At 44.7% G+C, this 14,913-nt stretch overlaps 1 protein-coding gene across 2 annotated transcripts; it reads left to right on the top strand.

Moving 5' to 3' along the window:
• Nucleotides 1–296: 296 nt before the first annotated feature.
• Nucleotides 297–6,491, top strand: LOC114765069 (shaker-related potassium channel tsha2). Of its 2 annotated transcripts, XM_028955130.1 has the most exons (3): nucleotides 297–3,571; nucleotides 4,748–4,815; nucleotides 6,146–6,491. In XM_028955130.1, the coding sequence occupies exon 1, from the start codon at nucleotides 474–476 to the stop codon at nucleotides 1,950–1,952; it is 1,479 nt and encodes a 492-aa protein (XP_028810963.1). In that variant the 5' UTR covers nucleotides 297–473; the 3' UTR covers nucleotides 1,953–3,571; nucleotides 4,748–4,815; nucleotides 6,146–6,491. The 2 variants fall into 2 exon arrangements, with proteins under 2 accessions (XP_028810963.1, XP_028810962.1); XM_028955129.1 differs by lacking the exon at nucleotides 4,748–4,815.
• Nucleotides 6,492–14,913: the final 8,422 nt, after the last annotated feature.

Consider the following 14,913-nt stretch of genomic DNA (forward strand, 5'->3'; position numbering starts at 1 on the left):
ACACCAACAATTCTGGACACGATTCGAGGTTAAATCGGCAACTTAATAAACTAGCTAAAGTCACGTGATCAGTCATGTCGAAACGACGAGGCTTTCGGGCGTCTTTCGACGTGAAGTTGTGAGGACGCCGTGGCTCCGGTCGGTGGACGTCAGCCCGGGGAGGGCGCTGGCGCTTAAAACGCAGCCAACGTGACGGCCGGTAGTCCAGACCGGCCGCGAGGGGTTAGGCGACGCGGGGTGGGGGGGTGGGGGGGGGAGGAGGAAGAAGAAAAGAGAGAGAGGAGAGAGAGAGAGAGAGAGAGAGAGAGAGACGCGCGCGCACAACCGACGGGGACGCGGAGCTGGGGGGGCGTGAAAACGCGCACGGCGACGAGTGCGCGTCCGTTCTTCCCGTCGAGATCTTCGCCCACGGGGGTCTCGGATAGGGGGCACGACGCGAGCGCGACTGACGTTGCCCTCGGGGGGGGGGAAAGATGACAGTGGTGCCCGGGGAGAACCTGGATGAGACCGTGGCACTGGCCGCCCTGTCCCACGACGCGTACGACGCCGAGCGGGCGGACCAGGAGTGCTGCGAGCGGGTGGTCATCAACATCTCCGGGCTGCGCTTCGAGACGCAGCTGAAGACCCTCGCCCAGTTCCCCGGCAGCCTGCTCGGCGACCCCAGGAAGAGGATGCGCTTCTTCGACCCCCTGCGCAACGAGTACTTCTTCGACCGGAACCGGCCGAGCTTCGACGCCATCCTCTACTACTACCAGTCGGGCGGCAGGCTGCGCAGACCCGTCAACGTGCCCGTGGACGTGTTCATGGAGGAGATCCGGTTCTACGAGCTCGGGGAGGAGGTCATCGAGAATTTCAAAGAGGACGAGGGCTTCATCAAGGAGGAGGAGCGGCCGCTGCCGGAGAACGAGTTCCAGCGCCAGGTCTGGCTCCTGTTCGAGTACCCGGAGAGCTCCGGACCCGCCAGGGGCATCGCCATCGTGTCCGTGCTGGTCATCCTCATCTCCATCGTCATATTTTGCCTGGAGACTCTGCCAGAGTTCAGGGAAGACGGGAAGGTGCAGGAGGAACACCTCGCGCTGAACGGGACCGCGGCCGCCAAGAGGGCGAACCCGTTCACCGACCCCTTCTTCATCGTGGAGACCCTCTGCATCATCTGGTTCTCGTTCGAGCTGCTGGTGAGGTTCGGGGCGTCCCCCAGCAAGACGGGCTTCTTCAAAAACATCATGAACACCATCGACATAGTGGCCATCATGCCCTACTTCATCACTCTTGGCTTGGAGCTCGCGGAGCACCAAGGGAACGGGCAGCAGGCGATGTCCCTGGCCATCCTGAGGGTCATCCGTCTGGTGCGGGTCTTCAGGATCTTCAAGCTCTCCAGACACTCAAAGGGTCTCCAGATTTTGGGGAAGACGCTGCAGGCGAGCATGAGGGAGCTGGGTCTCCTCATCTTCTTCCTCTTCATCGGGGTCATCCTGTTCTCCAGCGCGGTGTATTTCGCGGAGACCGACGACCCCGACTCGGGCTTCAGCAGCATCCCGGACGCCTTCTGGTGGGCGGTGGTCTCCATGACCACCGTGGGCTACGGGGACATGTGCCCGGTCACCATCGGCGGCAAGATCGTGGGCTCGCTGTGCGCCATCGCGGGCGTGCTCACCATCGCGCTGCCCGTGCCCGTCATCGTCTCCAACTTCAACTACTTCTACCACCGCGAGACGGAGCACGAGGAGCAGCTCCAGTACACGCACGTCACGTGTGGCCAGCAGCAGCAGCAGCATCTTCAGCATCAGCAGCAGCAGCAGCAGCAGCTCGAGTTCGGCGACCTGGTGAAGAGGAGCGACAGCGCGGCGTCCCTCTCCAAGTCCGAGTACGCGGAGAGCGACGACGCGGACTCGGTCAAGTACACGAACTGCAGCCCGCAGAAGGCGTACACGGGCAAGTTCAGCGACGTGTGAGCGCGGCCACCGCTAACAACCATACCGCTCATGTACAGTGGAGTCCTGACACGTGATGTGCGATCATTTATTGGGTTTTTTTTTTTTGGGGTTGTTTTCGCAGCGTCTTCCATTTTTACGCAGCAGTCACTGTTGTCAAGATTATAGGCTAAATCCTTTATTTTTTGAAGCCTCGAAAAAAAAAATTAAAATAGAGCAAATATGACGATTAACCAATCCCGCTCTCGCGCTGTAGCACTTTATTCGCGTGTCGTTTGTAAATTGCGCCCAAGTTCGGTCGTCTCGGCGGGAGAAGGGAAAGTTGACGCCTGGAGAGGGACGCAGGACCAATGTATGAAAAAGACAAAATAATAATAATAATAATAATAATAATAATAATAAATCAAGAGAGACCGAATTATGTTTTTTCTTATCATCGGGCTGTGCAATGATGAGAGCGCAAGGTCACTCCAGGAGCGCGTCATGACGCTGCGTCGCCCGTCAACAGGCGGGACAACTCGACCTGTTGCTTGCCATAGAATGAAAATAAAAAATAAATATATATGTTACTAATCGCTTGGTAGATCTGAATAATTATCTTCTGGTCAAAAATCTAAAATGCTGGATTGCTTTGATGCGTTTTTTTTGGTTGATTTGTTAGGCTGGTTAGATCATGCTTAACCACTTGTTACAGTAGATTCTGTTAACGAAATAGGCGGAATAAATAATAATCGATAAACGCTGAACATGCTGGTTGGGGGTAAAAAAAAAATATTTAACGTTTTTTTTCTTATATATATATATAACAAGGACAGTAGGTCTACTTATCATCAAAACCAAGAAAGGTGAAAACTTAACCACCGGAACGCGCAGGGAATGTTATTTAAAGAGCAACAGCGCCGCAGAGTGGCTAAAAAGGGAGGCGTCACAGACAGCCAAGGTGTTTCCATAGCAACCGTCCAGGTCTCTGGCTCTTTGTTAAATTCTATTCCTGTAAGACGTTTGTTGCCTTAAATATGAGGTTTGGGAAGCAGACGGCTCCGTGAAACCGACTGACATAATAATGTAGAACAAATTAGCAAATTAACAAAAAAATGTTCTTTTGGCAGCTAAATATATTGCATACTATTATATTTTATGGTGATTGTCATAGGCGTCGAATAACAAGAATGAAATAATAACAAAATAAAATAAAACGTTGTTCTAAAATGTATTAAATCATTGTTTAGTTTAATTAACCCGCAAAACCAGACAATATTTTCTATATATTTTTTTTCATTCTTTTGAAATGAAAGGCCTAAATTATCTGAACGAAATCCGCCAGATGAAATGACGAAAGAATGAAACCATGAAAAAGAAGAGGCGGAATATCCCTTCACACCGAAAGTGGAATAACAACAATGACTGGCATTTCTATTGCGTCGTGACGGGGACGATCTCGGAGTCCGATTGGTTGGATTACGGAAGGCGGAGCCAGTGGCGACCAATGGAAATTGTTCCGAGACTTATGTGGCTATGGCACGTGATTTGAAAAATTCGTGTCAAAAATTCGGAACGCCTGTTTTTTGTCACATTATGGTGTGGATTTTTTGTTTTCTTTTTTCTAAGCATCACCAAGGAGGGTCTTACAAGTCAGTGAGGTATGTTCACCGCAAAAATAACTGCAAAAAACTGTGCACGTCTGGTCTTAGACACACGTATTTCTATGTCTTATATTAAGTTCTATTGAAATTCTATCCTTGAAAATATCTAGAGATTCTAGCTCCTTAAACCAGGAAACAAAACAATATTTAAAAAAAAAACGTCTGTAGTTCTTAGATTGCACGCTAGATGGCACTGCCGGCCTGACTGAGTGACGACATTGGGGCGTTTGTGAATAGGTCATCTATTGTTGAGACTGTGAAGTGAAGACCAGCCAGAGACACCCTTTAGACGTTTTGGGGTTTCACGGTATGCACTAGAACTTTGTTTCCGGAGCAGAGAACCCCGTGTTAAACTGTTCACTGGCACGAAGCATTTCGTAACAGCGCACAGTGGATTAGATGTACCTTGTTGACATGGAGCGCGCCATTCACTGAACAAGGCCTCATTCTGCGAAGTGTTGGCTGTGACGCAGGAAGATAGCAGACATGTTTCCCCTTGGATGACTCCGCAGTTGACAGTTGCGGGGTTACTGTCTGCCATTGATTCTCGGTCGCTCTGTCGTGGGTTGAGGGGATGTGTTTTCAGCGCGTGTGATTTCACTGGTGCTAGAAAAAAAGAAAAAAAAATGGCCTGGGGTTAAAATAAAAATAAAAAAACAGGCCCAAATGACGTGCCACCCTACTGCATAGGAAATTGATTTTCAGTGTTTTGTAGCGGTGGATCACAATATTAGGGAATATCTGGATTCAGGTAAGAAACGGGTATAGCGCGCCTTATATAAAATACACCATATAGGTACACATTGCCACTTGGTGTCCCCACAATGGCTCGCCTCTCTTGGTGAGCACCTCTTCTTTGGGACGGGTGCGTTCACTTTGCTCAAAGGTCAGGTTATTTAAAGCATTGAATACATTGATTCCCCCCTAATCCAGGGACTTAGAGCACTTACACCTGACAAATTACCGTCATGTGAGCCACATAGTCACTTCGTGACCCTTCCAATTCGATCCTTTCCCTTCTGGAACGCCCAACCTTCCGACGTCCCCTTCTACACCTCAGCTGCAGGGTTTCACATGTTGTTTTTGCGACCGGAGGGTGCCATAGTGACCTGGTCAAAATAGCTGTGGCCGCATAATGTCGCAGTCATTTATGGCGCGTGTATTGTGTTACAGGATTGCTGACAACAAGACTTGTCTTCAAGCCGAGGCTTCTGATCAATATCATAGTAGCTCTGAGCTTGGTAAGGAAACAGACAGAATAGTGCGATACTCAGGACCGTGTGTAAAATAATATGTCTAAAAAAACAGACATGCAAGTGCCAGTAGGAATGTCTGGCTCCTGAATTTGAATTCACAAAGGTAATCAAGGAGAAATGGGCCCTGAAGGGTCCATGAATTTATGACTGAGTGGTTTTAAAAGGAAAGCATCAGAGAAAGACTGCAGTAGTGAATTGATAGTCTAAAGATGTGTGTGTGTGTGTGTGTGTGTGTGTGTGTGTGTGTTTAAATCCAGAGCGAGCGAGAGAAAACACTGACTGTGGAGAACAACAAATTATGCAGAAAAAAAAAATCTGGTGAAAAACACCTACGGTTCTAGAAACCTCTTATCGTGCTAATGATACAAACTGCAATTAAGGCTGGTTACATAATAATGGAATGTAATCAGAATGGATGACTTTTACAGAAGTAGTTATATGTACAAATTTAGAGTTCTGATAATAAGAGTATTTGTGATGCCTCATAATACAAAACTGTAACAAAGATTACTTCAATTAATCGCTTATCCCACTTCTGTTGCATGACTTAACCATCCCATTAAAATACTGTAGAACCTCCAGATCTTGGAAGTTGTGATATTTTGAGTCAAGGCTCCAAGCCCAGAAGCTTCTAAAGTTAAAGTTAAAGTGAAGTGATTGTCACTTGTGATACAAAGCAGCACAGCACGTGGTGCACATAGTAAAATTAGTCGTCTGCATTTAACCTATCACCCTGAGAGAGCAGTGGGCAGCCATGACAGGCGTCTGGGGAGCAGTGGGTGGGGACGGTGCTTTGCTCAGTGGCACCTTGGCGGATCGTGATTCAAACCTTCTGATTACAGAGCCGCTTCCTTAACAGCTAGGCCACCACTGCCCCTGTTAGGCCACCACTGCCCACCACTGCTTCTCTGAATTAAATGAATTAAAGTTTAAGCATTTAACCTTTAGAATTGAACCTAGGGAACCAATGGCTGCCCACTGCTCACCAAGGGTGATTGTTAAAAGCAGAGGACACATTTCGTTGTGTCACTTTTTTTGTTGACCCTGTATTTAACACATCTGAAGTCCAATATGATGCCATCATTCTTGGTTTAGCTGCATGTCTCCTGCCCCAAATGGATATAAGAAGAAGGTTACACTTTAGGTTTATGGGACAGTAGTCAAAGAAAGAGAGATTTGGTGACAGCAGTGTCATTTTTGTAGCCTATGAGTTACCTGCCTGATTTAAATGCTCAGAAAAGCTTTTAAACGAGTGTGAATTCAATGTTTGCATAAACAGATGTGCACTAGATCCATCTTCTCTTTTGGTTTGCAGGGGGAAGAAGCTGGACACGAGTAACCTGGCCTCCATGTCTGCTCGTGGCTGCACGGAGCACACACACACACACACACACACACACACACACCTCCAGCTGCAGCCCAGCGAGCAGCAGGTCCACGCAGTGTGAAAACTGTCTGATGCTTCTCGGGGAAAAAAAATTAAAACAGACATAAAACGACAACGTCAAGTCAGTTCTGAAATGCCTTTACACCAGAGACTTCGCCATCCGGCGAGGCGACATGGCGAGACTTTTCAGAAGGGGAAATAGCAAATCCGTGGCGAACCAGGCTCCACATGATGATACTTGAATCACAGATCATATACATTTTACTCTTCAAGGTGACCCTTTTTTTTTTGAAGGGGGGGGGGGGGGGGGGGGGGGGGGGGGGGGCTCTTCTTGAGGTGGTGGGTGTGCATCAAAGAACACGCCATGTTTGTACACTGCATATTGCGTGCTATACCAAAACATATTAGAGCATGCTTCGCAAATAGGGCACGCAAACATAAAATTCTTTGGCTACTCCAAACACCGGTTTTGCTGTCACTTTTTCTGGGAACAACGATCGGCATTAACGGAACGTTGTCTGTTGCTTGACAAGTGAGGTTGCCATTTCTTAAATCTATATTTTTTTAAGGTATCATATATGTTTTATATATATATATATATATGCGGAATTGGTTAAACTAACGATGTTTTTAGATTTATAAATGTCTTTTTCCTTTTTTATTATGGTTATGATTATTTGCCTTTTTGAAAACATAGCAATGAAAACTGGCTAGACAGTAACACATGGTGAAGGGGAAATTGCTTCCCGTAAGGATGCTTGTCCCCGAAATAACCCCCCTCCTCTCCCCAGGCAAGCGTTGGTGCATGGAAATGTAGTTCAAACCGAATTAATTTCCTTACATGACTTTTTATGGTTATATGGTTATATGTTTCAGATTGTTAGATATTATTTCATATAATAATTTGTAATATTGTCTGAATTTTTGTATTTTGTTTTTGACGACATCTACCTCAGTGTCAAGTCATCTTTCATTTTGTTTTCAATGCAAGCTTTAACTTAAAAGAAAGGGGGAAAAAATTCAGAGGATTCACCTCATGACAGTTAAACACACCGCCATGACCATTAATGTTAGTACTGTAAGCCAGGTTTTGTGTTGCTGTGCACTGTGTTGCAGTCTTGGCAGACATGAAATAATACATAATTTATGCTTGTGAAAAAGCACTGGGAAAAATAATGGCAGTCCGCACAGGATTCTAACATTGCCGATCAACACTTGACTCTATGCAGTTTATTTCTGTGTTGTCATGTTATTTAAAAAAAAAAAAAAATTATAGGCTGGCCATAGAAAGGGTGTTGCGACAGTGTCCCATGAAAATTTGCTCATTGGGCATAGGTTGTGTTCTTCTTTGGAATTATTTTGAATGTATGAGTCCTCACTCCATGTTTTTCCATGTTCTTCCATCCTGCGTGAAGAATGTCCAGCTCGAATCACAACCATCATGCATCACAGCACACCTTCATTAACATGCATATTAATACCCTCTGGCTTGGGACAGCAGTGTGACCTTCACCATGACACTTGCTTTCCGATCAGAGGTCTTCCATATGGAAGTAAGATGCATTGGTTTTATTGTTTTTTTTTTTAATTGTTAAATTATTTGATTTTTTTTCCACTTTTAATTTCCTAATCATTACCATGTTTTAGACACTTCCCTTTTCGTTTGTGGTCTATTTTTGATAAATAAATCTTTAATTCCTGTAAATTTTGTTTCGTTTTAATCCCCTCATCTGTTATGTTCTGTGTGGGAGCTTTTCTAGATTGAATTGTGGGTGTCAGCCTGTCTTGGGAATACAAATAGAGGAGGAAGAGTACGATTCTGAGGGTGAACATGTGTGGGCACTGGCTACACTCTCAACACCGTTTGTCTCAGCCCAACCATGTCATGCAATGACTGGAGATGAGTCAAATTTATTAAAACAAAAGAAAAAAGAAAAGAAATATGACCCTGGCAACCACTATCTTCTGCCGTGTTCTGCCATTACGTGATGCCATGTTCCTTTTTCACACTGGTACTTAATTCTGTTCCCGGAGGTTCCCCATTCCAAACTTCCAACCTGCCACTTGCATCGCCCACAGGACTGGGATGCTCAAACAACAGACTGCATCTGCCGAGCATTGAAAGTCCCTCTTCAGGAAAACAAGAAAAAAAAGAGAGCGATGTGTGTGTACAGTGTGTGCAGGACACAGTATTCATATGCAAAACTGAATGTACCGACACTATGCATCAGTTACCAGTTACCATCCATACTGTGTGGCACGGAATTCGTTCGACGGGACATCTTATGGGGAGCCTTTTGTAAATGTGGCAACCAAAGTTGTAAAAATAGTGGGCCTGACTGACAGCCCCCTGATTGCTTAGATCACTGGCATCAGAGCCCATCATCTGAAAATCCGGCTAAGCTCCTCTCTCTCCCCCTGCTAAAGCGTCTATCTTCAAAAAAAAAAAAAACATTTGCAGGGTATAAATTTAAACAAGAGGAAATGGGATTAGTCGCCTGTGAAAAGGCATTCCCTTCTACCAGCCAGCTATTGACCCAGTTGTGAGGTGTAGGCATGCAGGCCCGCTGGGTTCTGCGCCCCTTGGTTCTAGCGTCCCTGCTGGTTTTGGAGCGGCATTGATGTTCAGGATCTGGGTGGGGGCAAGGTGTCCCACTAAATCCTGCAATCCTGCACGCCCCCCTCGCGAGTGTCTCTCCCCCTGCGACTGCAGGCTTGAGGTGGGACCGACTGTGGATTGCGGCGGAGGCCTGCTGACGGCAGGAGATCAAGGTGCGCACGGAGCACAGCATCTGCCACAATAGAGGACGCCGGAGACGAGTGGCGGGGATTACAGAAGCTTCGATGTCAGCATAACAACTCCCAGAAGCCAGAATTTAGGCCTTACCCCCCCCCACCAAACATGACTCACTGCATCATCTTAGTCACGTAGTCCAGGAAGAGAAAAAACAGTCTTTTGCACATAGTGGGCCAGGTTTACCGCAGCATATGGCGTGTGCAGAAAGGTGGCACCATGAGGCTTTCATGTTTTCCTAAAACAGCACGACAATGTCGCAACAGCATGATGGTCACTTTCTTTCTTACAATATACCGGCCTTATGGCTTGTTGCATGAACATATTCCACATTATCTATCCATGCAGCCATCCGTCCACTGCCATCGTATGTAACCACTCGCATTGGACGTGGCCAGAAGGGACGAACTTCAGAAGCACCTGTCATCAACATGTTATACTGCATGTCTCAGTCGTGGATTATAGAAGATATATACCCGTAGGTAGCACCGGTAACAAGTAGGCGTGCAGATCGTAGTTCAACGCTGTGAGCAATAATGAAGTACGCTGTTACTCTTTTTGCGGTGCAGTTGGAATGAAGATGGCCTCAGCAGCCACATCACGCACAGCCGATGTATTTCCCTCAAAAGTGCCTTACATATGCTGTACACCATGAAGCTTTTTTATTTATTCTCATTTATGTTCAACTGAGAACAAGGTCAACCTAATTCAGCCACTAAGGAGCGATGGGGGTAGTGGGAGACAAATTTAATGCTGGGCGCAGTGCTAAATGACTGTACTGAATGTAAACGTCTTCCTGGATTGTACTGTGAAAGTCCTCTACGCAAAACTGTGTCCAAATGAACATTTAAATCCTCCCCGGGCTTCTGTCATCTGGTTTATATTTATTTATTTTCCACTTTCACATCACTGTGCCATTTTTGGGGTGTCATCTAGCAACCGTCCAAACCTGCTTAGAGAGCTAAGCCCTTGAATGCTTGTGATAGCTGCTCAGTCTTAATGTAATAATGATTACGTGTGTGTTTTTTTTTCATTCTTTTACATTACACCTAATCAAATGTTTATGGCAACATGACAAACTTCGGCTGATCTAGACTTGGATGGTCTCACCCAAATGATCCCAAATTCCACTCCAACTCCTGGGTTACAGCGTTTCTCTGTTGACACTCAGACATAACATAACGTAAGAAAGCGTATTAATATTCAGATGCTAAGTCCTTTAAATCGAATTGTGCGACAGCATCAGTACTGTTATGTCACGACACGTAAGAGTGACAACGGCGGGTTCAGGATCATCCTCTGTTCTATGCACTTGAGTGGGTGTATGAGAAAAGCTGGGAGTCACTGCAGGCGCAACCCATGACCAGGAGCTTTGCCATTTTGTGAGCACCGCGCAATGGCAGCTGTACCATGCGGGCAGTGTGGCATGTGGAGACGATTCTGGCCCTAACCAAAACTCAGATAAATGGCGTGTGTCTCTGTGTGTATGTGTAATGTTGCTTTGTTAAGTCATTAACCATCACTTGTATTGTAAAAAATGAAATGAAAATGAACAAAGACCTTAACTTAAATGGATGTGAACAAAAACAACTAATATTGTCTGATGTCTTGTGTGTAAACTGACAAATGATTTACATTTATATATTAATTTTCTTATTTTCTAAGGATGGTGAAGTAAGTGTGTAGTTCTATGTATATCAGGTGTAAAACTAAATAAAAAAATGTAGTCATAGAGAGTATATTATGAATCTATATGTATATATGTATGGAACACAAACATACATACATACGCAATAAAAATCAGTTCTGAGTAGATGTTACAAGGTTTAAAAAAATGTGGCCTTTTTCTTCGTCTTCACTGTAATGAGATGTTGTGTAATATGTGTACTATATAGTAGTGCATATAAAAACATGGCTTTATGTTTAATAAAGAAACAACTGTGCAAAAACATTTCATTCTGCTCATTTTTTACGAAACCTCAGAGATGCCAGTCCATAGTCAAAGTTTCTGTAAATACAGTACAGGCTAAAAGTTTGGACACACCTTCTCATTCAGTTATGGACACACCTTCTCATTCAGTTATGACCTCCACAGTCACCGGACCTGAACCCAATCGAGATGGTTTGGGGTGAGCTGGACCACAGAGTGAAGGCAAAGGGGCCAACAAGTGCTAAACACCTCTGGGAACTCCTTCAAGACTGTTGGAAAACCATTTCAGGTGACGACCTCTTGAAGATCATCGAGAGAATGGCAAATTTTTTGTTAAGTACATAACTCCACATGTGTTCATTCATAGTTTTGATGCCTTTAGTGAGAATCTACAAATGTAAATGGTCACGAAAAACACATTGAATGAGAAGGTGTGTCCAAACTTTTGGCCTGTACTGTACATATTTTTAATACAAGGCAGTCAACACTGGGCTTTTTTTCTAGTACGAATAGAAGGCAAAAAAATCCAAATCATGGCTGTATCTTACAAATTTGTAGCGGCCTCATTCAAAAGTAATGTCTTTTCTTGCCTAGTAACAAGATTATTTCATCCAAAGCAAGGTTGTTGGATGTTGGAGAGAGAAAATCAGCTGGACAAAGAGAGTTTAGACAGGCCAATAAACATGTTTATTTAGTATCTTACTGACCATGCAAATCTAGTTATAGAATTCTGATCATTGATTAAATGTCATGATGTAGAGTGTCTGTAGACAGACAGCAGAGATACAAGCAGGCTATAACCTGAAGCGTGTGGACAAGGGGGTAATTTTCTCTCTCAAAACTGAGTAAATTATTTTCCGCTTACACACGCCAGGACAAATTATATAAATTTAACATAGTCTGTAATTTAACATTATGCTACCTAAATATAGCCTTTAAGTCAAGTAAATATATTTTGAAAAGTCGCGTTTTGATGTATTTTTTCCCCCAGATCTGGCAACACGAGAGCAGCTCTTGGGCAGATCCCAGACCGGCCAGAAGGCGCTGCGATCTGCAGGCTATTTGAAGTTGAAATTGACACATTACCATGACAGCAATCAGCACCCATACCTCCATCTAAAGCCTTATTTTGTTGTTCTTCTTTTTTTTTATGGCCGCCGCGCGGCGGGTTGTGGTGTGTGTGTGTGTGTGTTTTTTTATTTCTTAATGTCCGCAATGAAAATGTTCATTAATTGAAGAGGCTACACGCCTTACATAATGTCGCCATTCCTGTCCGGGTACATAGCGCACCGTACGTGACAGACGGATGCTCATAGAGCCTTCATCGTTTTATTTGTAGAGACCTGGGGGGGAATCCCCGCGCGCTTGACACTGACTGTGGAGGAGGAGGAGGAGGAGGATGGGGGGAGGGGGATGAGGAGGAAGGGGCTCTATTTTTAGAAAGAGCGTTTCTACGGAGGGGATTGGAAAGTCTATTTTTGAACCCGGGAGCTGTAACCCGATCCATTGAAGAACGGGGTGTCCTCTGTGAACAAATGATGTTATGTGTGTGTGTGTGTGTGTGTGTGTGTGTATAATGATGCTCGATGTTTAAAGTGAAAGGTTTCTGCATTCATTTCTGTTTGGGAATATTGCAGTTTCGTCGTCAGCTGAACCTTCTCGTTGCTTTAACGCATTGCGGATTTTAACGCCCCCGTACAGGTCTGCGGGTCCCTCGGCACCATAAGGGCTCCATATGACTGATGCTTCAAACCACAGCAGCTTATACTGCAGCTGATTCACACCAGGAACATAAATGATGCATTATGAAATATGAAAACGAAACATCCCGATCCCGTCCTGTTAAAGCATCATTAATAAAGGGACCATCCTTAATGATTTAGGGAGGAAAACCCCTCTACACAGCTCTAGAGGCACAGACCTGAGGAGAGCCCCAGGATTCAGGGGCATGCTGACAAAAGGGAGCTTATTTAACCAAGCGGGAGGAAAGAAGCACCAAAAGTTTCACAGGGAGCTCGTTTTGCCTCCGAACTAGTCTGGAAACGGTGCATGGGTGGACATCGGTGAGGAGGGCACCATTGCATGAACTATTTTCACACTCCACTTGCAATCTCCACATAGGGCCGTTCTAAATAAATTCAAACCTGTGACATTTTTCTCTGCTAAAAAGATGGGACGAGATGATTTGAATGTGCTGCTGGTTCCAGTATATCCTATATGTTTCTGCTTTTTCAAGGTAACATTCTTTTGGGATCAGACACTGTACTTTACATGGTTTAAAACCTACTGTTCTTCATGGTCAATATTGGCACAATGAAATGTGGAGCTAGAAGTATTACACTTTTCCTTTTCTTCTTTATAAGATATACTGTTTCATTATTCTGGTTTTCTGGTTGGTTAGTTTGCAATGAGAACATTTGAGAAGCATGAGGGGAAGGCACCCAGTTAGCTGACTTTCCTCCAAGGCCACGGCTTTTGAATAATTAGCCTCTTAAATTTAATTCCGTTGGAGATGTTATCTGAAACCATCCAGCACAGATCAATTATTAAAGCATGAATAATATAACCACTGAGCTTCCAATCCACAGCAATGTGAAGAGAATGAAATAAAAAAAAAAGGACCAACTTTTTTTTTGTTGCATATTTTACAAGGCTTGGTGCCTAAATACGGCAATTTTACACCCATCCACAGATTAATTGCGTGAGTACAATAACAATGATATGTGTGCATGGAACCACTTTATTGATGCTTTCATTTCTGTCACTTTTCCCTCCTCTGTCTCCATACACTGCTTCTTGCTCACCGAAGCCAAGGTTTGTCCTCCTATGCCTCAACATGTCCACTGATTAGTGCTTATCCCAGTTCCTATCGAGATTGGGTTTGTTAGATTGCATTATTAGAACAGATGATTGAATAAACTTCCAGTCCCGTTGCTATCAGAACAGGACACAATACATGCACATGGCCAAATTTGTGCATGGGCGTTATGCATTTACAAAACACATACACATGTACAATAACTTTTACAGAAATTCAGTGAATGCTTTGGGGCAGTGGTGGCCTAGCGGGTAAGGAAGTTGACCCGTAATCAGAATGTTGCCGGAATCCACAGAGCAAAGTTCCCCCGGGACGCCTGTCATGGCTGCCCACTGCTCACCAAGGGTGATGTTTAAAAGCAGAGGACACATTTTGTTGTGTCACCGTGTGCTGTGCTGCAGTGTATCACAATGACAATGACTTAATTTTCACGTTACTTTCTTTCTTGCAAATCCAGGTGGATCCATCTAGTGGTACTTCCGTAAAATAACAAAACAGTAATTTTTTTAAAGGCTTTTTATTCCTGAGCAATGCTGTACTTCCCGCTAGTGGGATGCCCGTATTGTTAATTTCTCAGTTAAATACTGTAATTAAGTGAATTTTGAATCATTATTAAAAGATGCCTTCTGCAACACGGATTTCACCCAGGGAGAGTCCTGCATGGCAAGGAAAGGTCATAGCATGTCTGACACTGTAACAGCAAAGGTTTTTCCCAAGCAAGGGGTCTATGCTACAGTGCTCATATCAGACCCCGCCTTCAAGTTTTCACTTTCATCATTTATTCATACCACCCAGGCTATCATTCAGAGTGCAGTCGACTCACGCTACTACACCCATTCATCCAAAATCTCATTATCTACATCTCTCTCATGGACTGTCTTCCTCAGCTCTCTCTTGCTGGTGGACACGATGTCCTGTGCTTGAAAATGTCCCCACAGAGCAGCACCATGTCATGGGCCACATACAGTGGATGTGCTGTTGTGTAACCTGTGCCAGGTGGAAATCTGAGTCTGTCAAAGCTTGATGGATGGATGGATGGATGGGCGAATAATGAGCAGCCAGTCTGTGGGTAATGCAATGTGCCTCTATGTACATGCACTTGTATGTATGTAATGTATACAATAAAAAGCCACATAGTGACATAGTGACAAACA

This window comes from Denticeps clupeoides, chromosome 15, assembly GCF_900700375.1.
Source record: "Denticeps clupeoides chromosome 15, fDenClu1.1, whole genome shotgun sequence".
Lineage (NCBI taxonomy): Eukaryota > Metazoa > Chordata > Actinopteri > Clupeiformes > Denticipitidae > Denticeps > Denticeps clupeoides.

Excerpts from the sequence above, each read along its gene's own strand:
- LOC114765069 (XM_028955130.1), top strand. The coding sequence starts at position 474 with ATGACAGTGGTGCCCGGGGAGAACCTGGATGAGACCGTGGCACTGGCC.